The sequence below is a fragment of the Leucopleurus acutus genome (genome assembly GCF_964270905.1).
Source record: "Leucopleurus acutus genome assembly, chromosome: 12".
NCBI lineage: Eukaryota > Metazoa > Chordata > Mammalia > Artiodactyla > Delphinidae > Leucopleurus > Leucopleurus acutus.
The window spans coordinates 47,715,745-47,739,004 of NC_139154.1; the positions used below are offsets into that span (position 1 = coordinate 47,715,745).

At 55.0% G+C, this 23,260-nt stretch overlaps 1 protein-coding gene across 5 annotated transcripts in view; it reads right to left on the reverse strand.

Annotated features, from left to right (window-relative positions):
• Positions 1-23,260, reverse strand: part of OTOF (otoferlin) — a gene marked incomplete at both ends in the record, with an annotated part of 91,654 nt that overhangs the window by 16,216 nt on the left and 52,178 nt on the right. For all 5 annotated transcript variants that reach the window (XM_082852147.1, XM_082852148.1, XM_082852144.1 and 2 more), the window contains 18 exons: positions 188-312; positions 394-583; positions 908-1,060; positions 1,339-1,455; positions 1,617-1,707; positions 1,826-1,926; positions 2,487-2,607; positions 2,737-2,923; positions 3,438-3,546; positions 4,007-4,230; positions 5,648-5,834; positions 6,262-6,448; positions 7,320-7,479; positions 10,154-10,238; positions 10,667-10,729; positions 15,147-15,278; positions 21,800-21,854; positions 22,327-22,453. In XM_082852147.1, coding sequence (XP_082708273.1) covers positions 188-312; positions 394-583; positions 908-1,060; positions 1,339-1,455; positions 1,617-1,707; positions 1,826-1,926; positions 2,487-2,607; positions 2,737-2,923; positions 3,438-3,546; positions 4,007-4,230; positions 5,648-5,834; positions 6,262-6,448; positions 7,320-7,479; positions 10,154-10,238; positions 10,667-10,729; positions 15,147-15,278; positions 21,800-21,854; positions 22,327-22,453 — 2,414 coding nt within the window. The remainder of the gene's footprint in view (positions 1-187; positions 313-393; positions 584-907; positions 1,061-1,338; positions 1,456-1,616; positions 1,708-1,825; positions 1,927-2,486; positions 2,608-2,736; positions 2,924-3,437; positions 3,547-4,006; positions 4,231-5,647; positions 5,835-6,261; positions 6,449-7,319; positions 7,480-10,153; positions 10,239-10,666; positions 10,730-15,146; positions 15,279-21,799; positions 21,855-22,326; positions 22,454-23,260) is intronic.

Genomic DNA, 23,260 nt, shown 5'->3' on the forward strand with positions numbered 1-23,260 from the left:
CCTCTCTCCCAGCCCCCCGCCAATGTCTTCCCTGTCTTCTGTGTGGCCTGGGCCTGCAGTTATCTGCCAGGCTTCCCTCTAAGGATCTGGGGTACTGGCTGGTCTGTTTCTCCAGGTCCCAGAGGCTCCCAGGCCCCCTCCAGGGCTCTCAAAGCCAGAGCCGCGCCCTCCTCCCCGGGGCCCTCACCTCTGTGCACTGACTCTGGTTGATGAAGAAGACACGGGCGAAGGGGTCCGAGAGACCGCTGCTGTCGGCGGCAAAGAGGCTGCGCGCCTGGTACATGTGGGCGCGGAGCTGGAAGGCCTGCTTCTCTGTGGGGGGAGCAGGCTGAGGCTCGGGGAACAGGCCACCCGCCGGTGCCCTCCCGCCCGGGCCCGGGAGCCCTCGCTCACTGGTGTAGACCAGGCTGATGGGTGGGACGGCGTGCAGGCCCGCGCCCTGGGCCGCCTTGACCTCCTCGAAGCCGCAGGGCAGGCCGCACAGAAAGTCCTTGCGCTGCTTGCTGAGGCCCAGCCACAGGTAGAGCTCCAGCTTGGCCTGCACCGTCCAGCCGGCCGAGCCGAAGCCCCGCTTCCCTGGCAGCTGGCGGGGGGGCGCAGGGTCAGCTGCCGGAGCCCACGGGGTGAGGAAGGGGCAGGAGGCTGGAGGAGGCTATGGGCAGGGGGGCCCTGCCCTCCACAGCCGTCCCGCGGGGCTGTGTGGTGCGGAACACAGGGCAGAAGGGCACGGGCAGGGGGGGACCCGCCACCCCTTTCCTATTCTTTCCAGCTCTTCTCTGAGCACCCCGTCAGCTCAGGCCAGCCGGACCCAGGGGTGGGGATGCTGCTCCCTCCAAGGGGAGGTTGACCCCTTGAAAAAGCGCAGACCCCAGCCCCTCCGCCCCCAGTCTTGCTCCCCTTCCGGCACCTTGAGGAAGAGCGTCTTGACCTTGGCGCAGTCCTTGCCCAGCTCGTCCTCCACGATGGAGAAGAGCAGGTCCTTGGAGGGCACCCGGGCGTAGGCGATGCGCTTGTTGTTGCTCATCATCCAGATGAAGACGTCGGGGATGCTGTGCTGGGGCTGGGGTGGGGGCGGGGTGGGCGCCCAGTAAGGGAGAGGCCCTGCCTCTTGGCCAGGCCTGAGCCCACAGAGGAAAGGACCCCGGCGCTGGGTCCTACTTCTCCTCCCACCGATCCAGCGGGAAGAACACGGGACGGGGTGAAAGGCTTGGTCTCTCCTGTCCCCCAACGGCTGTCAGAGCAGGAGGGGCCTCCTGGATGGTCTGGCCCAGCCCCTCCCGGGCAGCCCCCCTTCCGCCACCTCGGATCACTCTGGTTTGGGGCTGGCAGGGGGCGCACCTCGTCTGCCAGGAAGCGCAGCTTGTGCAGGAAGTTCTGGCACAGCCTCAGCTTGTCCCGCACCGTGTGCCGCTTCACCTGTGCCCGCAGGGTCTTGGCCTGCTGCCCCATGCTCTCCTGCCGGGGTCGGGGGTGTAAGTGGGGCTCAGGTCATGACGCACGATGGAGGGTCTGGCCCTGGGGGCTGTGACCTCAGAGACAGATGTCCCCCACCTCGGGTTCCCTTTTCACCTCCAGACCCTCCCTCCGTCCCCGGTGTGGTCCAACCGCATCCTCACCAGCTCCCGCATGCAGGATTTGAGGCGCTCCCGGTCCAGCCTAGTGCAGGACCAGTGGCCCTGGTCCTTGTCCGCGAGGGAGAGGAAACGGCTGGGAGGAGAAGAAGCAGGGCTTAGCAGAGCCCACCCGCCAGCAGGAGGCGTGCAGATGCCTCCTTCTCTGCAAACCCCCCACTTCTGACCCCCCCATTGGCAGCCCTGCCACTTACTGGCAGCCACAGCTCAGCTCCTCCAGGACGCCCCGCAGTCGACGCTCAGGGTAGGACTTTTCCGTTTTGATCATCTCCTGCACATCATTCAGGCCTTCTTCCTGTGAACCAGGAGTGTGAGCCACAGCCCCCTCAGCCTCCCCAAATGTCTCCCCCATTCATCAGGGGGATGAGGGGCTAGCACCCTAGGACCTCCCACGAGCGCCATCTCTGGACTGTCTCGCCATCACAAGGAAACACAAATTTTCCGCGTTCTGTTTTCAGAACCTGAAGGAAGAAGCCACCTCTGGGCCATGAGTCTGTGGTCCTGGTGGACCCACAGGGGTCGGACAGAACTCAGGGCTAGATGCAGGGGGTGGGGTAGTGCAGGCCAGAGACAGAGGGGTTGGCCAGTCACCTCCAGGGAAACCCGGGGCTGGATGGGCCAGGGTTCCCAGACTCCACTCCGGGCAGCCCTCAGGCTCTCCACCGCTCTTGGGACTGGGGCGGGGACAGGAACACAGGTTCTACTGGGGCCATTCTGCAGTTCCTCCCCCAACCCCACGGCATGCTGCCAGGCAGACAGGACTTGTGTGTTGCAGGGGAGGTGTCCAAGCTGGGCGAGGCCCTCTGAAGCATACGCCCTCCGCCTTTCCCCTCCCCGCCGTGGCCTGGCCCTGACCAGCTTGTCTGCGATGTGGTCTATGATGTTGGCATTGTAGAGGCGGCGGCGCTGGTCCGGCCACCAGCTCTTGATGTAGATGCAGGGCTTGCGCTCCAAGTAGGGCAGATAGAAGTAGTTCCTGGGGTGGGAGCAGGCGGGAGGTTGAGGACTGGGCACCCAGGCAGGTGGGGGTGGGGCGGGGCCAGGCCGTGAGAGGATGGGAGGCAGCAGGCAGGGCTCCCAGGACCCTCTGTCCTGGCCGGCTCACCTGTCGGTGATCTGGGGCCGCATGGGTGGGCTGGAGGAGACTGAGGCCAGGTCCCCACCGTCGTCAGTCTCGTCGTCACTCGACTTCTGGATCAGATCCACTTCCTCCTCGTCCCCAGGCTCCTTCTGAGGCCGAGGCCGAGGCCGCTGGGGCCGAGACAGGCCATCGACTTCGTTCCCATAGTTGCCTGGAGGCAGAAGGGGGCACCCGAGGGCCTAGAGTCCTTTCCCCACCAGGCCCCACCCTGCCCTCCAGTCCAGGGGTCTGTGGGAGGGAAGGGGGAGAGTCAGGGAATGGGGCTGGTGCTCGCAGGTCTGTGACAGCTCAGACACGATAGAACGCTCGCCAGAGGAAGGGGCCGTGTCCTGCACTCCTGCAGAGGTCTCGCTAGGAGCCCTGATGACCACTGAGCTCAAGGTCCAGCCCAGGACGCGGCCCGTATTCCCACTCTCTCCTCTCCAGTCCCATGAGGGCCTCGCTCCCTTCTGCAGGGAGGGCTTCTTCCCTCCTCGTGTCCCTAACACAGCCTAGCCCTTAGGTGGAGCTGAGGCCGACCCTGTGGGGCGTGTGTTCTCAGGTGCAGTCGCTGTGTGTGGTGTGGGTGCCTGAGGACACGTGAGGGAAGTGGTCAAAGTTCCCCGCCACCCCCAGGCTGTGGAGCAGGGCTTGGCCGCCCCCAGCCCTGCGAGCCCAGCTCTCACCTATAGTGACCTCAAAGGTGATGGGCTTGTCTCCATTTTTCCGGTCGATCATTGAGGCCTCCAGGAGGGCTCCAAATAGAAAGAATTCTTCCATTTTCCCCACGCAGCTCTGTGGAGAAGGTGGTTCAAACCCTCCGGAAAGCTTAACGGTGTGGGGGGTTGGGTCTGGGGCCAGGCCTCCTCCTACGTCTTAGACAGGCCCTGGGGGCTAATGGTGGGGACATCCTACCCAGCTGTGGAGCTACGAGCCCCGACACTGAAGGCCCAATTCCTTCGGCCCTCCAGCCTGTCCCCGGAGGAAGGGCTGCTACGTTCAGCACAAGGACAGCCGTGGCCAGGAACAAGGCAGAGACAAGGCTCCACCTTGGGGCCTCCGGGGAGAGCACAGGCACAGGCAGTGGGAGGGGACAGAGGTCCTCCTGCTTTCTGGGGAGGGCGGCCCCATCCTGGGGTCTGGCACCCTGGGGCAGGCAGGAGGGACACTGGCAGAGGCCAGACACAGGCTGCCGTGGTGGGAAGGGGGTTGAGCGGGGGGCTCTGGAGGACAGCACAGTGCCCTGGGGCCTCACCTCGGAGACGGGTGTGGCCGGTTCCACCTGCACCTCCGTGGAGCTGGTGAGCTCAGGGTTGGAAGTGTCCAGGATCTCCACCGCCAGGCCCAGCATGAGGCGGGCGCGGAAAGACACGCCCTCCCCCAGGCCCTCATTCAGGTCCTGGTGCTCGTCCAGCAGCGTGTAGTTGCGCGTGGAGCCATACATGTTCACCCAGGCGGGGCCCAGCGTGGGCAGGAAGCCTGCGGGCCGGGGGCAGAGGGCCAAGGGGCTCACTCGGGTGGGGGGACCTGTTTGGGGGCTCCTGGCCTGTACCTCCTGGTTGCTGAGCTGAGGACCCCGTGTCTCGCTCGGGGAAATGTCTGAGGCAGCAGAGGGCCTGCGGGCAGCGAGGCTCACAGGGGCTGCGGGGAGAGCGGTGTCTGCTGCGCGGGGCTGGCTGTGGGGTGACCTTGTCACTTGCATGGGGCACTTTTGTGTGTCTGCTTATTCTCTGCGGGAGCCTGAGCTGGCCGTGCCTCTCCACATACACACACGTCCATTTCTGTGGAGCAAAATCATGCCCCCTGCTTCCTGGAGCCTGTTGCAGGGGCCGTCTGTGATCTGCTTGAAGGACAGATGCCAGCACCTCCCCAGCTCCTCAGCAAGGCCTTTGCCGTCTGTGCGTGCCACGAGGGTCTCACCTGCTTCTGCAGACCCCTCCCCTCCTCTCTGAAGGCCCTTACTCTCCGCCTGTGCCTGTTAAACGCTCTTCCTCCACGAAGTACCCCCATTTCCTAGTCCCAACTATTTTTCTCCCATTAGGATTTGTTATGTCTCGTGTGTAGCACGGATTCAATTCTGCCTTAAGAGTTTTGTTTGGTTTCTGTTCTGCCTAGTTTATAAAAAACATTATAGCATTTAAAAAACTGAGATATTCTTCCTATAACGTAAAATTCACCATTTTAAAGTATGCATTTCAGCGGTTTCCGTGCATTCACTATGTTATGCCACCATCCAGGACATTTCCATCCTCCTCAGAGGAAACCCGTACCTTTCAGTGGCTTGTCCCAGCTCCCCTCCCCCCAGCTCCTGGCAACCACTCGTCTACTTCCTGTTTCTATGCATTTGCCTATTCCGGACATTCCATACAAATGGAATCATGCAATCTGTAGTCTTTTGTGTCTTCTGTCTCAGGTTTTGAGCATTTGGTAGCACACCCATCTCCCTCATCCCCAGGGGAAAACCGTGAAGACCGGACGGATTCCTCCTTGTTCTGTATCCCTGGTACTCAGCTCAGTGCTCTGGTCCTACAAGTCTGTAGATAGTACTATGACAGCAGTACATGCATATATGTACTACATATGTATATATACGCATGTATATAATTACTATTATTTTCATTTTACAGGTGGGAAAACAGGCATGAAGGTCACGCAGCTTCTAACTGTCAGAGCTGGGGTTCAAATCCAGGCAGCCTGGCTCAGGAGGGCCCAGGCACCTCTGTGCAGACGTGAACCATGAGTGTCCACCCTTCCCTGGAGGCAGGGGCTGTTGGCAATGCCCTGACCATGCCTGGCACCTTTCAGGCAGAGGTGCGGGATGGTGGTGGTGTGAGGGGGTTCTCATTTACGCTACCTCTTTAGCCCCACGTCCCACCCCTGGTCTCCTGCTGCTGACCTTTGTCTCCGTCGTTGGAAATCTTGCGCAGGTCAATGAAGTGGGTGCCGATGGCCACGTCGTTGACCTTGTCTGAGTCCCGGATCTGTACCTTCATGCGCTTGCAGAGCGGGGGGAACAGGTCTGTAAAGACCACCTGCTCGTTCCACAGTGGCTCATAGCTGCTTTTCTGCACTGAAGTCTTGCCCTGGTGGGAGGGAGCGAGGGTTAGGGCTTGCGTACGTGCATGAGTGTGCATGTGTGTCTGTGTGTGTGTATATGTGTGTTATGTGTGTGCATGTGCTGTGTGTGTGTGTACTTACCTCCTCACCCTTCCCCACCCCAGCCTCTCTGGCTCTTCTCCCTCTCAGTGCCCCCCTCCTCTCAGCTCTTGGTGACCTGGGGGCAGTGAGGAATCCCTATGGCCCAGCCTGGCCTCGCCCCCCCCCAGCCCCTCTGAGCTAGAGCTCCCCTCATCTCTCTCTCCTCACTTCTAGAGGTGACTCACCAAGGTGATCAAAGGCCAGTCTCGTGGCTTCTGAGTTTGCCTCACATCCGTCCCCAGGAACTCACACCCAACCCCTTGCACCTCTGGTGCCTGTCACCCCAAGCCCCAGCCTCCTGCACCCCGATACCTTCTGGCCGGCAAAGAAGACTTGCACGTAGGGGTCGACCAGGTCCTTGTTCTCACCGATGAAAGCCTTCTTCATGTTGGCCATCAGGCTTGTGTTCATGCGGGGCAGCCCCTCTGCTCGGTAAATCTTTACGTAGAACCGGGCCCACTGGCGCTCGGAGGGCACGCCCTCGGGGAGCAGCAAGTTCCTGCCGGCACATACGCCAGGGCTGCGGTAGCCAGCCCCGGGCACCCCGCCTCCTGCCTCAGCATCTACATAGCCCGGGGGGCCGGGACAACAGGTGAAGGACGGCTGAGAAGGCCCACACTAGGACTAAGAACACTGGAGTTTAGGGCACCTGCTGTCTTGTGATCCTGGGCAAATCTCCCCATCTCTCTAAGCCTCAGTTTACTCACCTTTAAGATGGGAATAATATGATATTCCCTCTCAGAATATGATAAGTCTCAAATAGGTTAAAATATATGAGTACTTTGTAAACTGTAGCATGGGAGACCACTCTTAATAATATTATCCAGTTTTCTCAGCTGTGTGTCCCATCTTTCGTCTCCTATACAAAAACCTCACAACTGGCCCCCACTCTCCCTCCCTGGCCCGTGGAAGGCATGATTCATTGGATCCTGCACTTTTCCTCACTGAATCCAGATGAGGTCCCAGAATATTTCTCAACAACCACTGTCAGCTGCCTGGAATTTGTACAGAAAATAAAATCTCTTTGCTCTCCTGCGTGTAGACTCAAGACCCAGCAGCTCTGGGACTTTGTTTTTTTTTTCCAAGTTTCTCACAGTCAGAAGCCTGGATGTCAAATGACTGTCACTCTTGACTGTCCTCTGTGAACCCCTGCCTGCCCTTCCTCAGTCCTTTCTGCCCCATGAGGAGAGTCCCCGGACACCGAGGCTGGCCTGGCCTCAGTCCTTCCAGGGAGAGATGGGCCATCTGGGCATAGGGGTAGGGAGATGGAGGGTGAGATCTCTGGGCAAAGTCCACCCTGGGGGTTCCCTTGGTGTTCCAGGAAGGGCTGGGCCGGGTCTCCAGGGGCTGGGGGAGGATGGGAGCCTCACCCCTCAATGTCTTCCTCTTCCGTCTCGTTGGCCTTGTGGGGCGTCTTGATGTTGTCCCCCTTGCCCACCACGGCGATGTCACACTTCACATAGCCCTTCAGACCCGCGGAGATGTCGTCGGGGTCTGACAGGATGGCCCACTTGTGGTGGAACTGGTGCTCTGCAGTGGCGAGAAGGGGCTGCACCTGCTGGCCTACCCAGGGTGGCACCTGTCCTCGGGGCAGGCCTCGGAGCCCAGGTCATCAGGTCTTGGGGCCCTGGGGCCACAGCTCTGCCTGCCTCTCAGCCAGGGAGACAGAGGTCCCCGAGCAAGGGCGGCCGAGGCAAGGCCCCGCCCCGGTCATGCACCCAGGCGTGTGGCGTGGCTTCAAACAGAGGAGCCTCCTAATTGGTTTCTCTGCCTGCAGCCCTCCTGCCCCCAACCCATGCAGTCAACCACCATGCAGCTGCCAGACAGAGCCCTCAAAGAGGCCCTCCCTCTCTCACTCCCCATTTCAAACCCACTTGAGGCTCCCCAGTACTTGGGGGAAGACCACAGACCTCAGCATCCCCTGTGGGGTCTCCTGATACAGCTCTCCGCAGCTCGCAATGTTCACCCTCCGCCCGCCCGCCCACCCCTCGCCCCCACCCCGTGCTCCTGCAAGCAAAGCTGTTTACCCCTCTCTGAATAATTCATATTGCTGTTTCATACCCCCATGTCTTTGTGGCTGCTGTTCTTTGAGCTTGGAATGCCCCCATCCCTTCTGCCCCCCACCCCAACCCTCCACCTCCCTATTCACACTTCTAATCATTTTGTTCATGTGTCTCCTCTTCCATGCAGCCTTCCCTGACTTCCTCAGAAGAGCTGATCCTGGCCCCTTTCCATATGCACATCTCTTATCTCACTGTCACTGTGATTATCTACTTATTGTCTGTCTCCCAATTTCAGACTGAAAGCCTCCTAGAGACAGACACTGGTAGTGTCACCCCAATACTCCCAGGAATTAAGACGGTGTGGAGGAAAGGACAGATGTCAGGAGAGGAGCCCACTCTAGGACGGATCTGCCCCTTCAGGTTGACTTTAAAGCTGTTGGCAGGCGTAGCCTGTACGAAGGGCACATCTTCTTCCTTGATTTTGTGTGGGCACTGGAATCTCCAGGGACTCAGAAGTTTCCTCTTCCCCTCCCTCCTCTTTCAACTTCTCCTATAGTTCAGACCTGTTGCCAGCAAGCTTCTGTCTCCATTTGGTTCTGTGAGATGTGTTCAGGACTGTGTGCAGAAATCGGCCTGTTTGGGGATAGGCCAGGCCAACTGTGTCTCCGGAGAGACAGTGCCATAGCAGAGTCCGAAGAGACAGACCGGGATGGTGAGAGCGGAGTAAGCCATGTGTGTGAGGGGTCACTGGAGGCCGTCAGCTGAACGGCGCATCTCAGGAGGAGGGGGCCATGTCCTAGGCTGCCCCAGAGCTTCAAGGGTCTTGCCAGAGTGGATGTTTGTGGGATGGATACATGAACAGATAGATAGCCAGATGGCTGGATGGGGAGATGGACAGTAGAAGACGGGTGGTAGGGTGCCTGGCTGGCCTAAAAGGTAGATGGATAGAGGGATGGATGGATGGCAGATGGATAAATGGATAGAAGGATGGATTAACGTGCGGACAGGTGAGTAGGTAGATATGTGGGTGGGTGACAGAACATATGGGTGGAGGACAGATGTGTGAATGAAGAGTTAGATGAACTGGGGATATTTAGCAAGGAAAGAGAATAAGACTCAGGAGGGACATAGAATTTGTCTTCAGAGTTAAAGGCTATTTGAAGAGGGAGTGGATTCTTTCTTTCTGTTCCTTCAGAGAGAGATTGGACTGGATGTTTTTAAGGTCTCTTCGAGCTTGAATGTTCTATGATTTTGTGATTTTTATGTGTATAATCTTGGGTTTTCAGCTTAGATTTCCTGGTCTGAGTCATAGTTATAATGTGCGCCAGCCGAGTGTCTACTAGGTTGAACATAAGTAATCGCCAGTTGGTTCAACCTAACAGTTTAGTGGCACCTCTGAGACACAACTTCTTTTAGCCTCATTTATCTCGTCTGTAGAATGGGAAGGAATGCTGATGTCTCCCTCACTGTTTTGTGAGGGTCAAATGTGATTGTCTGGGTGAAATTGTATTGTCACTGTCAGAGGGCCTAATGGGGTCCTTACTGCACCCAAGTGGCGGGTTCACTTCAGGGACATGGGTGGGGCCCAGTGCCAGCTTGTCTGCCCGTGGTTCCCAAGCTGGCCGTGTGGTGAGTGCTGTCTGTCAGGCTGAGGCATCTTCTCTGTCTGGTCCAAGCCTCATCAGCCCTCTGGGCCAGGGCTTGGGGTTCCCTCACTAACCCCACGCGGTGTTGGTGTATGGGTTCCCCCAGAGCTGCTGAGCAGATAGCCCAGGCGGCTGTTCTCAGGCAGCCGGGGTCCCTGGACGGCTGGTCAGTGAACGTGTTTTCAGGGCACAGTATCCCTCAGAGACTGCCCCCCAACTCCGCATTGGGTGTGAGGACAGCGTGGCTCAGTAGGGACTCTGGAGTCACACGGCCTGACCTCACTGTAGACCAGCTGGGTGACCAGGGAAGCCCTGGCATTTCTCTGGCGCCCAGGCCCCTCAGCTGTAAAAGGGGGCCATGCTGCTGACTCTGCAGGCCTCCCGTGAGCCCCGCCGACTGGGCGCAGGTGGTCACTGCGACTGTATGCAGGCTGGGCACCCCATCGCTCTGCATACCTGATGACCGTGTGCACTCACGGCCTCACCTGAGCCCAGGGCCCGCCAGGGTGGGAGGGACTGCGTGTCCCGGAGCTGACCGGCTGTGCAGCTACTCACCCGGCTGGGAGTACACGGTCCCCACGTCCATTTTGAAGGAGCCCACCAGGGTGCCACTGCGCAGCAGGTTCTTGGAGTGAATCACCTTCCGGGCAGAACCACCAGTCAGTCACCAGTCAGGTGGATGGGGCTGAGGCTTTCCGTGAGGCGGGGAAGGGCTGACTGATAGCGGCGCCATGTCACTCTTTCTGGGGATGTGAGCTTCAAGCGAAGCAGGAGGGCGCCTGGCAGGGCAGGGGCCGCTCTCTGAGGCTTAGTATCAGCCTCTGTGCCTCGCCTGTGCTCTGCTGGCTGCCAGGTACGCGTGAGCAGGCTGTACGCTCTGCTGAAGGATCTAGCTAATGGGGCGAGAGAGGCCCACGCCCAGCCTGTGCCCCACTTGCCCGGCTGTGTGTCTGAGTGCGGGTCTGCCTTTTTAGGGTTGGCCCGCCCAGAGGGGTGCCCTTTTCAAGTCTGCACAGAGGTGCAGTTTGAGCTAAGAGCCCCGCCTGCCAGGGACTGCTCCCCACTCACCGAGATCTTGATGATCTTGTCGAACATGACGTCAGGAGAGACATGGAAGTCGAAGACGAAGTACTGGAGGGGGAAGGACCCAGACTTGCTGTCACTTGGAGGGCAGGAGCTAAATGCCGGGCCCTCCCTCCTGACAGTGCCTGTCTGCACCCCGGCCATTTCCCTTGAGCCCCAAAGTTTGGATGAGCAGGCGGGGCAACCACTGGTCCCCCCTGACCCCGGGGGAGCTGGGAGTCGTGTGGTCTTGAGCAACACGTCTTCTGAACCTCAGCTTCCTGAGCTGTCAGACGGGGGTAATGATGGCCCCCCCTCAGAGCCTTGTTATGAGGCTTGATGAGACACATGTAAGATACTGTAAGATACGCTGTGGTTATATGGGTCCCACAGACATCACCATTAAACCACAATGCTGCCTAGAAGATGCACCCCAAGTTTGGAGGTGTCTAAATGTAAACTAAGCTGAGCCTTGGAATTTAGAACCGATGCACTTGATCTGCTATAAATGTAAGTGCCATGGGCGCGACCTGTCCTCTCCGGCTGGGAGCTGCCACTCACAGTTGCAGTGCCCACCCATCCGTCCCGGCCTCGGTGTGCAGGCGCTGGGAGCGAGGGTGCGGACAGCGAGCAGAAGGCCCACTGTTTTGGTGAACTTGTGGGCAGGGAGATGGAAGAAAGGTTGCCGAAGAGCTTGGAGTAAATGAGAATCTGCTCCTGGCTGCTGGAGGCTCACACTAGAGCATTGTGGGTAACAGCGCCAGCTTTAGAGCCAGAAAGACTGAGCTTTCACTGTTGCTCCAATCACCTTCCTTCCTGAGCCTCAGTTTACACCTCTGTGACGTGGGGATAACGAGCCAGGGCCGCCATGTGGGACTGCTCCGGGGCAGCATTCACGGGGTTGCTGGGAGGCGTGGTTCGGAATCTAAATGAGATGACCTGGGTCAAGCATTCAACCCAGGCATGCACACGGCCACTGCACAATAAATACCAACTGCTACGAAGCACTATGCCCAGATGATGCTGGTCACGGGGGACTGAAGCTCTGGAGAGGTGGGTGGTACAGGCATCCAGACACGCAGATGGTAACCGATGCCTTGAGGCTGGGGAGATACCCAGGGAGAGAAGGAAGGACAGTAGGAAAGAAGCAGGCCCAGAACAGGACTCCAAGAAGCAGCAGCACTTCAGCAGTGGGCACAGGGAGTGATGCCAAGAAAGGCAGTGAGGAGAGGAGCTGGAGAGAGGGGAAGGCAGGAGAGTGGCGGGAGAGGTCCCCAGGGCAGGGGGCGGCGAGAGGATGGAAGGGCCGGGGCGGTCAAGGGAGAGGGAGAAATGGTGGACGTTGAACTTAGGGACAGGGAGGTCCTTGATGTCTGGAAAAGGGCAGTTTCAGGAAAGATGGGGCACAGAAATGAGTGCAGGGATTAAGGTGAGGAAGTGGTGGTCACTAGGAGGTATGTGGGACTGAGGAAAGGCGTAGCTAGGTGGATAGATAGATAGATGGATGCATGGATAGGTAGATGGATGGATAGATGACAGGCTTCTAGCTCCTGTCCTTGATCATAATGGTTCTTCATAGTTGTGCTTAGAATATGCTAGAGTGAAATGCCTTATAGACAAAAGGGGAGTCAAAAGAAAAGCAAAGGCAGAGTTGGCGATGCTGAGTGGACGATATAGTGGTAGATTCTTTGGGGTGTAGAAAGAGAAGGATTCAAGGCAATGGGGGGAGGTGGTTGTAGGCAGAAGGAAGATGACAGTGTCTGGGACCGGACGCACCGAGGAGAGGTCTTGGCCTGGGCTGTGGACTGTCAGCTTGTTCTGGTGGGGGGGTGATGGTTATGAGCCCCCCTTCACAGGAAGACAGGTCCAGAGCCAGGCGGGAGGGTCAAGGCCAGGCCAGGTGCCGCAGAGCTGTGTCAGCCCTAGGAGAGCAAGCTAACTAAGCTAGAACTCTGCGCTGTCTGTGGTCGTATTCCTTGTATTTCCTGAACATATTTCCCTTTTGTGATTACTTAGAAATCTAAGTGATGTTGGTCGTTCCCACCTCCCTCTATTGTGTTTAGTGGAACCAAAGGTAGGTTCCCATCAACTCAGAGAATTAGCGGGAAGCAGCACACCCCTGCGACCAGAAGAAAAGGGAAAGAAAATTCTAGCTTTGGGGCTGGGAGGAATCATGGGAAGATAGTTTAGCGCACTGGTTCTCAGCTGGGGCCGATTTTAACCCCCGGGAGGCATTTGACAATGTCTAGAAACCTTCTTGGTTGCTACAACTGAGTGGAGGATTGCTATCGGAGGATTGCTTGTATCTAGTGGGTAGAAGCCAGGGACGCTGCTCAGTATCCGACAGTGCACAGGACAGTCCCTACAACAAAGTATTACCTGGTCCAAAGTAGCCACAGTGCTGAGTTTGAGAAACTCTGGTTTAGAGGAAACAGAAATTGAATAAATCAGAGTTACTTGGGTTTGTGAAAAAGAACAAAAATATGATCAGGTGTAAATTTAAGATGATCCAAAGATGAGTGGAATAAATAGTTTTAGTGGATATAAATGTAGAGTTTGGAAAATGGAACCAGGAAGTGTGCTGTTTGCACCCGCTCTGTGGCCAGGCTTGAGCTTGGTGCAGAGCAGATGCCCAGCGGATGTCTATTTCTTCGTCTGGGTAAGTATCCATTCAGCAAAGTGTTACCAAAGCCCTCTAGGTACATGGCAGGCCCTGGGCTGTGCTACAGCGATGCAGGAGACTGGGAGCCTCCCGGGTTAGACATGAAGAACCAACTGCAACTTGGGGATGTTGTTGTCAGAGAGAGAGGAATGCCCTGACCTCTGACCTAGAGAGTGCAGGGAAGGCTACTCAGTGCAAGGACATTTGAGCTGGGCTCTGTAGGGTGAGTAGGAGTTTGCTGAGGAGCCACAGAGTGGGGAGAACAGCTCTGTTTCCTTGGGAAGGAGGAAACCATTTGAATGAAACATGAGGCATGTGGGCCTGCTGCAAGGTGAGCCCTCCCCTCAGGCAAACATGGCGTCACCACTATCAAATAACTGTGGAAGGCCATGGGGCCCTGTCTCCACATCTGTTAGGGAAAAATAGATGTTATCTGGGCCGGAGGTTTTTCCAGTCAGGGATGTGTCCTGACATAAGGTCAGAGGTGTCGAGCCTGAATTTCCTGACTCCTGGGAAGGTTTCCACATGGGGCTGAAGGGGGTCCTGAAACAGCAGTGTCCCAGCCCTGTGGCCCTACAGGAAACCAGCTGTGAGAATGGGGTCCATTTGTGGTCATTGAGGAGACCTCGGCCAGGCTCTGGCTTTAGGCTGGGTCCCCGTGAAGGGCAGAGCTGTGCCTGGGTTTTCCTCCTGAAGGCCCACAACTGGGGCCGCCCACAGTTTCCCAAGTGATGCCCTCCCCCAAGCAGCAGACGGCACCCTCAGCCCTCACCACCCCCAGGACGGACACCAAAACACAGGATGCAGGTGCCTCGTTTGGCCAGGGTGCCAGCTGACTTCTGGCTTAGTCTGATGTGTGCTCAGGCATCTGAGGGGCATCCTTCCCCAGAGCTGATTAAGATGGGTCCCTCCCTGGAGCCCAGAGTCACGATGCTGTGTCTGGGGTGACCGTCCAAGGTGGCAGACAGAGCGCTGGGCAGAGGCAGGGCAGTCTGGGCCCTGCTCTGTCTACAGTACTCTCTGTGATCTTGGCCCTTTTCATATTGTGGCCTCAGTCTCCTCCTCTGTAAGATGGAAAGATTGAACTAGGTCTCTGAGGTCCTTTAACTTCGATGTGGCCTCAAACAGCTGCGACGAACAGCAGTGGGTACTGGGCCTTTTGCCCCTCACTCCCCAAGCATCACGGCCAGTGGTCTGGAAGGACCCCGAAGAGGTTCAGGTGCCCATGATGGCAGCTGAGCAGGGAGCGTGCGCACACAGAACCCGACTCTGGCACGTAGCACCCGGGCCAGGTCTTTCTCCAGGAGCTTCAAGGTCCCTTGGGTAAGATGGGATTGATGGTGACAACTTCTGACAGTGTGAGAGTCAGAAGAGATGACACACCAAAAACGTTTACGAGAGTGCCCGCCACCATGCAGCAGGTGCTCGTTAACGGTGCCAGTGCCACCACGGCTGGGGCTGCAAGGAGGCGGCCCCGCCCCGGGGCTCTGGCCTGGGAAACATCTGGGACCAGGCCTCAGGGGGTGTGCAGTTCACTCACAGGCGCTGCTGGGAGCAGCACAGGAGGACCTGGGGTGCTATTCCTTTCACAGGGTGGCCCCTGGCCAGACCTGTGTCTGGCTGGGATCTGGACCGGGGCTTCAGAGGGGGCAGCACTGCACGTCAGCAGGCTGTGGGTTGTAACGGGCGGGCCAAGGTCACGCCGGCTGGTGGCCCTCTGTGCCCCTTGACTCCCAGCTTCTCCTGCTGGGCCCCATGGGGCCGGGGCCCAGCCTCTGCCATGGTTTGGAGGCCCCTTCCCCACCTGGGGCCCCGGGCGCTGACCTCGTTGTAGTAGGGGCAGTTAGTGGACTCCTTCATGGAGGTGTACTTCTTGTCGTCGCCCACCTCCACGCACACCACGGGGTCCACGTTCAAGCCCACCAGCTGCCGGGCCTCAATCACCGTGATGCTGACCTGCGGGCGGGCAAGAGGGGGACCGAGAAGGAAAGCGGGTGAGGTCGGATTTGGTCCTGCAGGAGTCGGGGCCCGGGCAGCGGGCTGGAAGGTGCCGGGAGCCAGCACCGCATTTGGGGGCCAGTCGGCCTGCCGTACATCCGCTGGTGATCCTGGGCTCTTTCCCCCACTAAGACTCACTGTCCTCATTTATAAAGAAAGGGCGTGGCTAGATCACCTCCAAGTAGGTGTGCAGCAGAATTACCAGGTGGGAGGGGAAGGATGGTGGGTAAAGACCCTGAGGCCCTGGCCACACTCCAGACCAACGCAGTCCAGTCTTGGGGGAGGGGTGGAAGGAGTGGCGTCCAGCAGCCATATTTTTTTTTTTTTTGCGGTACGTGGGCCCCTCACTGTTGTGGCCTTTCCCGTTGCGGAGCACAGGCTCCGGACGCGCAGGCCCAGCGGCCATGGCTCACGGGCCCAGCCGCTCCGCGGCACGTGCGATCCTCCCGGACCGGGGCACGAACCCGCGTCCCCTGCATCGGCAGGCGGACTCTCAACCACTGCGCCACCAGGGAAGTCCCAGCAGCCATATTTTTAAAGCTCCCGGGTGATTCCATGTGCTTCAAGTTCTCCCCGGCATCAATGGCCCTGCCTCACCGAGGGCTGCAAACCTACCTCCCAGGTTTTGCGTACTCCGGGATTAAGCTTTCTAAGTCTCCATTAACATGCATTTAATTTTCTGCTCCAGCATTTCTCATTTTAAGCCTGCAGGCCTCTGACATCTTTTTTTTTTTTTTTTTTTTTTTTTTTTTGTGGTACGCGGGCCTCTCACTGCTGTGGCCTCTCCCGTTGCGGAGCACAGGCTCCGGACGCGCAGGCTCAGCGGCCATGGCTCACAGGCCCAGCCGCCCCGCGGCATGTGGGATCTTCCCGGACCGGGGCATGAACCCGCGTCCCCTGCATCGGCAGGCGGACTCCCAACCACTGCACCGCCAGGGAAGCCCTGACATCTTTTTTATTTCTGGAATTTGGCTCCCTTTCTACATTCCTGGCTCCCCTTCTTTTGTTTAATTTCTTTGAATGCCCAGTGAGGCTTTGGTGCCCACCTGAACACACCTTTTTTTGCCTTTGTACTTGTATGTTGTGTGCATTCTGTATCTTTTTCAGTGGCATCCACATCTCTGGAATCTTATTTCTATTCTGGGAAGCACTTTTTCAGTTGTTCATCCATTCAACAAATATTTTCATATATATATATATATATATAGAGAGAGAGAGAGAGAGAGAGAGGGAGGTAGGGACGTGCGTGTGTGTGTGTGTGTGTGTGTGTGTGTGTGTTGGTGTATGTGTCTGTGCACATACTCTTCCTGAACTCTCACTGCTTTGGGTCTGGAGGTGTCCGTGGCCATGGGTGGGCCATGATAAACAGGAAGAGGCCCAGACTCGGGGTTGCTGGAATGGCCTTGAGCCTCAGTTTTCTCAGCTATGAGTGGAAGACACTACCTATCAATAAGTTTGTGTGAGGGTTGAATGAGATAATGTGCATCAAAGTGCTTCATAAACAGTAGACAGGTGTAGGGAATGTGAGCTCTTGTTATAAATGGCTTCTCAACTAGAATTTACTTTCAGTTAAGTGGCTGGTGTCCCAAACAGATAGGGTCATGTGTGACGCTTAATATTGTTTCATTTAAGTCTCTTGAACTTGCATTTTAACAAAATAGCTTATGTCGAGCTAGTCTTAGCATTTGCCTCAGCACTCCTCTAATAAACCTGTATGAGTTGCTTTTTACGATTCTCATCTTGGAGAGTTGGTATTTTAATTGCTGTGCTTTGATGCAACTACTAAATATGATTTACTCAAGAGAATCATTCTCCCTTTTCATGAAAAAGAATAGCCATGAAACTTATCATCCACTGCGTCCATCAGATATTTATATATCTTATAAATATCCGGAAGGGCAAGAAAAATCCACACAACAAAAGTAACGATGTTAACAAAATAAAAACCCTGATGACAACGAGAACGTCACCAAGCAAGTATGTAGAACTGGAAACTGAACATTTACTAATTGAAGTAATACTTGAACTATGAAAACAAGCATTTCTATGTGGAATGAGGTTCCACAGGGAATGGAACTGAGAATCTGGAGCTCTGAAGGAGTTCAATAATCATTGTTTCTTCAGGGAGATAAAAGGGAAATAGAGCCAGCTCTGAGAAGTTTACTGTGAAGAGAGTAAACAGACACTAGAAGTCCTTCCAGAACATTCTTTGCATAGTAGTTTATAGAGTTTTAAGCTCTATGAAACTTTATACCAAAGATGTTTTTAAGAGCTCATTTTTTCCCCAAAACTAACCCATTCCTTTTCCTCCATTAAAAATAAAAAAAAAAAGGTTTTCTGTAACTCAAGACTGGGAAGTAGACAAACACAGTTTTGGTATAATAAGGTAGTAAAGATATACCATCAGGAGATTAACTTTTGCAGTGTGAGAGGTTGGCTGGTTTTTACGTTTTTCACCCAGGGACTCAGCCGTAATGATAGCCTTTTTGCTCCCTGCTCCTTTTCAGGCCCCAGAGTTCCCACCTTCTTCCACTGAGCAGAGCCAGTAATGGTGGACGACCCTAGCTGGAAGCTCTGACACCCGGCGGGAAGCAGGTAGGGAGGGGAGGGCACAGGGCGGAAAGGAGAAAAGGGTGGGGCAGGAGGAGGAGGCTCCAGTGCGTGCTCTTTGTAGGCTGAAGGGTGACCTGAGGGGTACCCTGAGAGTGCATAAAGGAGGTCGCGGCCTGGCGTTGGTCGGGGAGGAGAATGCCAGTCCGGGCTCCCCCTGCCCCTCCCCCCGCCATGCTCTATGGAGGGGAATGTATCATTTGGACTTGAAATTAAAAAAACAAAACATTAAACTCTGAAGAAGGGGATTTCAGTCATCAGCAGAGGACTCAGTCTTTCCATGATGGAAGAGGGGGAGGCAAATAGAGCCACTAAGGGACCAACTGACCAGCTGACCAGGGTAACTCTTTTGGTGACTGACTATTCCATCCTCTCCTTCCAAGATAGGGACATAATCCTCAGGTGACTCCATGAAACTCATCACAAGGAACACCGCTGAGTGTAAATCTATACCTCTGTCCTGGGAGAACCCAAGAGTCATGGTGCTTTGTGACCTGCTTCTGAGGGATCTGATCGGGCTGCAAGAACATCGCTGGGAGCTGGAGATGAGAGGTGGTGGACCCTTTAGTACTGCTCTTCTGCTTTTTTTTTTTTTTTTTTTTTTTTTTTTTTTTTGCAGTATGCGGGCCTCTGACTGTTGCAAGCGGACGCGCAGGCTCAGCAGCCATGGCTCACGGGTCCAGCCGCCCTGCGGCATGTGGGATCTTCCCAGACCGGGGCACGAACCCGCGTCCCCTGCATCGGCAGGCGGACTCTCAACCACTGCACCACCAGGGAAGCCCCAGTACTGCTCTTCTGAAACATCCTTTATGTTCCCTCGTCTCCAGGTGACAGAGATGTGACATGACCAGCTGTGCATTTTGAGAAGATCACTCCAGTGGCGGCGTAGAGCATGGAGTGGAGGGGGCAATATGAGAGCAGGGAGATCAGATAGGAAGTGGCTGCCATATGGCACTTGAGCTGGATAAATGACGTGGAGGTGAAAACTGGAGAGATGTTTGGAGGTGAAAATGTATATGGTCTTGGTGGCGGGAAGAGAGGGTAGAGAAGAGACTCAAGACTCTGTGACCCGCCAAGTACATCCCTGCCAAGTGACAATCACCAAGCTTTGCCCACTGTGATGGGGAAACTGCACATTCACAGGGAGGAAGCTTTGCCCACTGTGATGGGGAAACTGCATAGTCACAGGGAGGAAGCTTTGCCCACTCTGATGGGGAAACTGCATAGTCACAGGGAGGAAGCTGCAGCGTCTTGCTTTTGAGATGCCAATAATCAGGAAAGGGTTTTCGCATTACATGCATTCTAAACAGAAGAAACAAAGGGCCTGAGTACACCATGGTCTTTTCACCTTGGGACCTCCTTTCAGTGCTACCCGATCTTTAGGATGGTTCTGAGCCCTGAGGATCCTTCCTGAATCTGAGTTCGGCTAAGTGCCTCTGGCTGAGGTCTTTCTAACTCAGCAAAGCCAAGTTCTCCAAGAGAGTGAAGTCCTTCTGATAGGTTTTTCTTGCTTTATACATTGTACTTACTGAAAGCAAGAATAATTCCACATTTGCAACCCTCCCATTGCATCCTCAGCGCTCTCTCCAAGTGTGTTAACACAGTGGAGATGTGAATCAACCTGTCAGGGAATACTGTGTTACCAGGTCCAATACAACTGTTTTGTTCAGTTCAGAATGTTTACAAAGTCTTTGGAGGCTGACTGTCTGGTCCACTTAATAAAAGTCTCTGTTAAGAAGTGGTCTGAAAGAGCTTTTGAAAACAGGCAGTAGGTAGTAAGCTAAAGATGAACAGGGACCAGAGGGAGAGACTGTTCAAAAGGCTTAATTAGAGAGAAATTAGTTGCTCTGACTATGGGGTAGGACACCCTCAAGTTTGAACCTTGCTTCTAGCTTTGAATAACTGTGTGACCTGGGGCAAGCTCCTTACCCACCCTGGGCCTCAGTTTCTCGCCTATGAAATACAGTAATACCTATACTTGGGTGGTTGTTAAGATTACATTAACTTAAATGGGAAACATACCTACCTAGCCTAGTGCCTGGCACATAGTAAACCTTCAAAAAGATAACAGTTACATTAGCAGCAACAGTAACGGTGACACCGTTTTCTATGTGCCTTTACATGGCGGGCTCGTGACACTGTGGATTGAACAGCATCTGACTATGGGGTCTCTGCTCTTTAGAAGTTTTTCTCTTCTCAGAACACAGAGGAGCAAAGCCCTGAGCTGAGCTTCCTGGAAAAGCCCTCAGAAGTGTTAGGACATTGTGTGCTTGGGTTTTGGCAGAGAGGTGAGGAGGTGACATTCCCAAACCTCCAAGGAGCCCAGTGGTGTGAGGTTGTCTGAATCCACAGGGGCAGGTCCGCTTGACACTGCCTGGGGCTATTTTTCAAGCCCCTGGGAAGATGGTCACCGACTGGATGAAAACAAACCGAAGCAAGGATTCAGAGAGACAGGGTGCATCCTTGAGGAAATGTGACCAGATGTACCTGATACAAAGAAAGCTGGGGTCAAGTCCTCAATATTATCACCTGAGTGAGGTGAGGTGGGCTGTCCTTAAAGAAGGGAGCATGGGGCCTGGGAAATGGGCATCAAAGATAAAGCCCTAACCTGGGAGAAGTGTTTGCTCTGATTCTGGGGCCTGGCGCTGGCCCTAGGCAGGAAGTGCAGTGGCAGTCAGGTGAGGTCTCCTGAAGGCTCTGCCCTCCCAACCAGCCAGCAAACTCCCTCAATCCTAGGAACACCCAGCAGTCTTTTCACCTACAACTGGGTCTTGATAGCTCCTAATGAAGGGTCCAGAGGAATCCGTGGTCCTTGGGCCCTTCTTGTTTGCAGTTTATAAATAAGTACTAGGTACTTCCGGCTTGTACATTAGCCTATCGTGAGTTATGTTAGTGTAACTCAGTCTCTCAGGCTCCGATCAACACTGGGAAAAGAGACAAAATTGAGGGTAGCCCTGCAAAGCTGAGGATGAGGCCCCAGGCTGGGAGGGCTACACTGGGTCCTGCTGTTCATATGGCCCTCTACCCGCAGTTCCCAGCCATGCTCATGCCCCATCCATCCTGCCTGCACTGTGGCCACATTAGCAATCTTATAGCTGCAAATCTCTCCCTATCTCAGCCATTTTAGAAACATACAAATAAAAAAATTAAGTGTTAATTTCAGAAAATACAGAGAAGCAAAAAGAAGAAAAAAACACCCACATTCTCAGCATCTATAGATAGCCAGGATTGACACTACTTCCAGCATCAAAATAATACAAAGCAACAATTTAAAAAAACACACCAGGGGCTTCCCTGGTGGCACAGTGATTGAGAGTCCACCGGTCGATGCAGGGGACACAGGTTCGTGCCCCACATGCCGTGGAGCGGGAAGATCCCACATGCCGCGGAGCGGCTGGGCCCGTGAGCCATGGCCACTGAGCCTGCGCGTCCGGAGCCTGTGCTCCGCAACGGGAGAGGCCACAACAGTGAGAGGCCCGCGTACCGAAAAAAACAAAACAAAACAAAACACCAAAATATCTATCTTTCTTCAGAGACACTTATTTAAAAAACTTTTTTTTGGATGCTCTTTGGTCTTTTTATGGTTTTTGCAGGTCCCTCTCACTTTATAAAGACCGTTACAAATCCTAGGAGGGCTTTGACCAGCATAAGCAGAGCTCTCAAGCTGCTCTTTGGGTTTGTACTTCTCTACTTATGACACTGCTGTGAGCGCCTTCCAGGAACAAGCTTACTTTGGTAACATATATTCAGCTTGTGGTTCTCTATGACCCTCAGATCCATGCCTTCACAGAGTCTATAACGCACATCTGGCCAGAACCCCTCACTAGACAGAGTCGGAAAGGCATGAGGCCTCTAGCTGCCCCACCTACCTGGTAATCCATGGGCCGCCCGGCACTTGGCTCCATCTTAATGTCTGGCTTGGATCTGAGGAGGAGAATGTACTGTCAGGCTGGGTGTAAGGGGACTGCTTGCAGGGGAGGAGGGCACTGGCAGTGGTTAGACCTTGGAGAAGGGCAGAAGGACAGAATCATGATCTTCAAACACTCCAGGACTGCCAAACAGAAGGGGGATCAGTTGCTCTCAGAGGCTCCAAAACAGAGGACTAACCAATGACAGAAGTGATAGGTAGACAGACATTAGGTCAACAGGTTCAAGTGTGGGCTGGGCAGCTCCGTGATTTCCCTTTGCCCGGAGGTGTTGAATGACCTGGGAACAGGCTCCTGCCTTTGCAGGGGGAGAGGTGAGGGAGACATCCAGGAAAAGAGGAAAGGGGCAGGGTTAGGAAGGAGCTGTCCATGGGCCCTGATTCTTCCCCACCCAAATTCCAAACATAGCAAGCTGGGTCCTGCCTGACCTGGGGAAGGCAACTGGGGCTGTGGGGTTCCTGCCCACTCACCGCTTGTTGGAGACGTTGGTGGTGAGAGCTGTGACGGAAGCTAGTGACACGGAGTCAGGATCCAGCCCATCTGCCAGCCGAATGGCCAGGCGGTCAATGTCCTCCATCTCCAGTACTGCCGGTTCATCTGGGGAAGAGGGAGGGCCAGTTAGGTGGGCTGGATGGTGGGATAGTGATTGTATTTCCCTTTTTGCTTTGCCATCCAGGAAGCTGAGTCAAATTCCAGGTTTACTTGGTAGCACTGCTTAGAATGTTATGGTCTGCATATCTGTCGTGTTTCTGGCCTAATCGTGATCTCTGATTTTAACTGAAATTGCACCTGGTCTTGCTTTTTAATTTTAATTGAATGTAACTCACTTATGCAAGCACTGAATATCCTTCGTGGAAGAGGGTCAGGAATAAAATAATACATACTTATGTACCTCCTGTACCAGCAGCTACCATTTACTGAGTGGCTATTATGTGCCAGGCACAATGCCAAGCACGTTATACATATGTCTTTAGTCCTCATAATGCTCATAGCCACAGCCTGGCAAGATAGGCACTATTCTCATGTAACCAGATGAAGAAACTGAGGCTTAGGAAGGAACTTATCCATGTAAAACAGCTGATGGAATTCAGAACCTAACCCTGTACTGATGTGTACTAATCCAATTAGATGAAGGAATGACGGTTCTGAGAAGCCACCCAAGGATGGTGGGTTTGAGTCTCAACTGGCAGCTCTACCCTCTCCAGTCTAGGAAGGCAAAAGGCACAGCTGGAATTCGCAAGGGGCAAAAGACAAAGAGAGAGATTCTGGGGCCAGTGGGCCACACAGGGGATGCTGGGGAGGGAAGCCAGGAGCCCTGAGGATGGGTGTGTGATCTACAGACCTGGGTTAGAAAGTTACACACAGCTCCCCTAATACACTCCATTTCTCCCCTGTATTCTAACT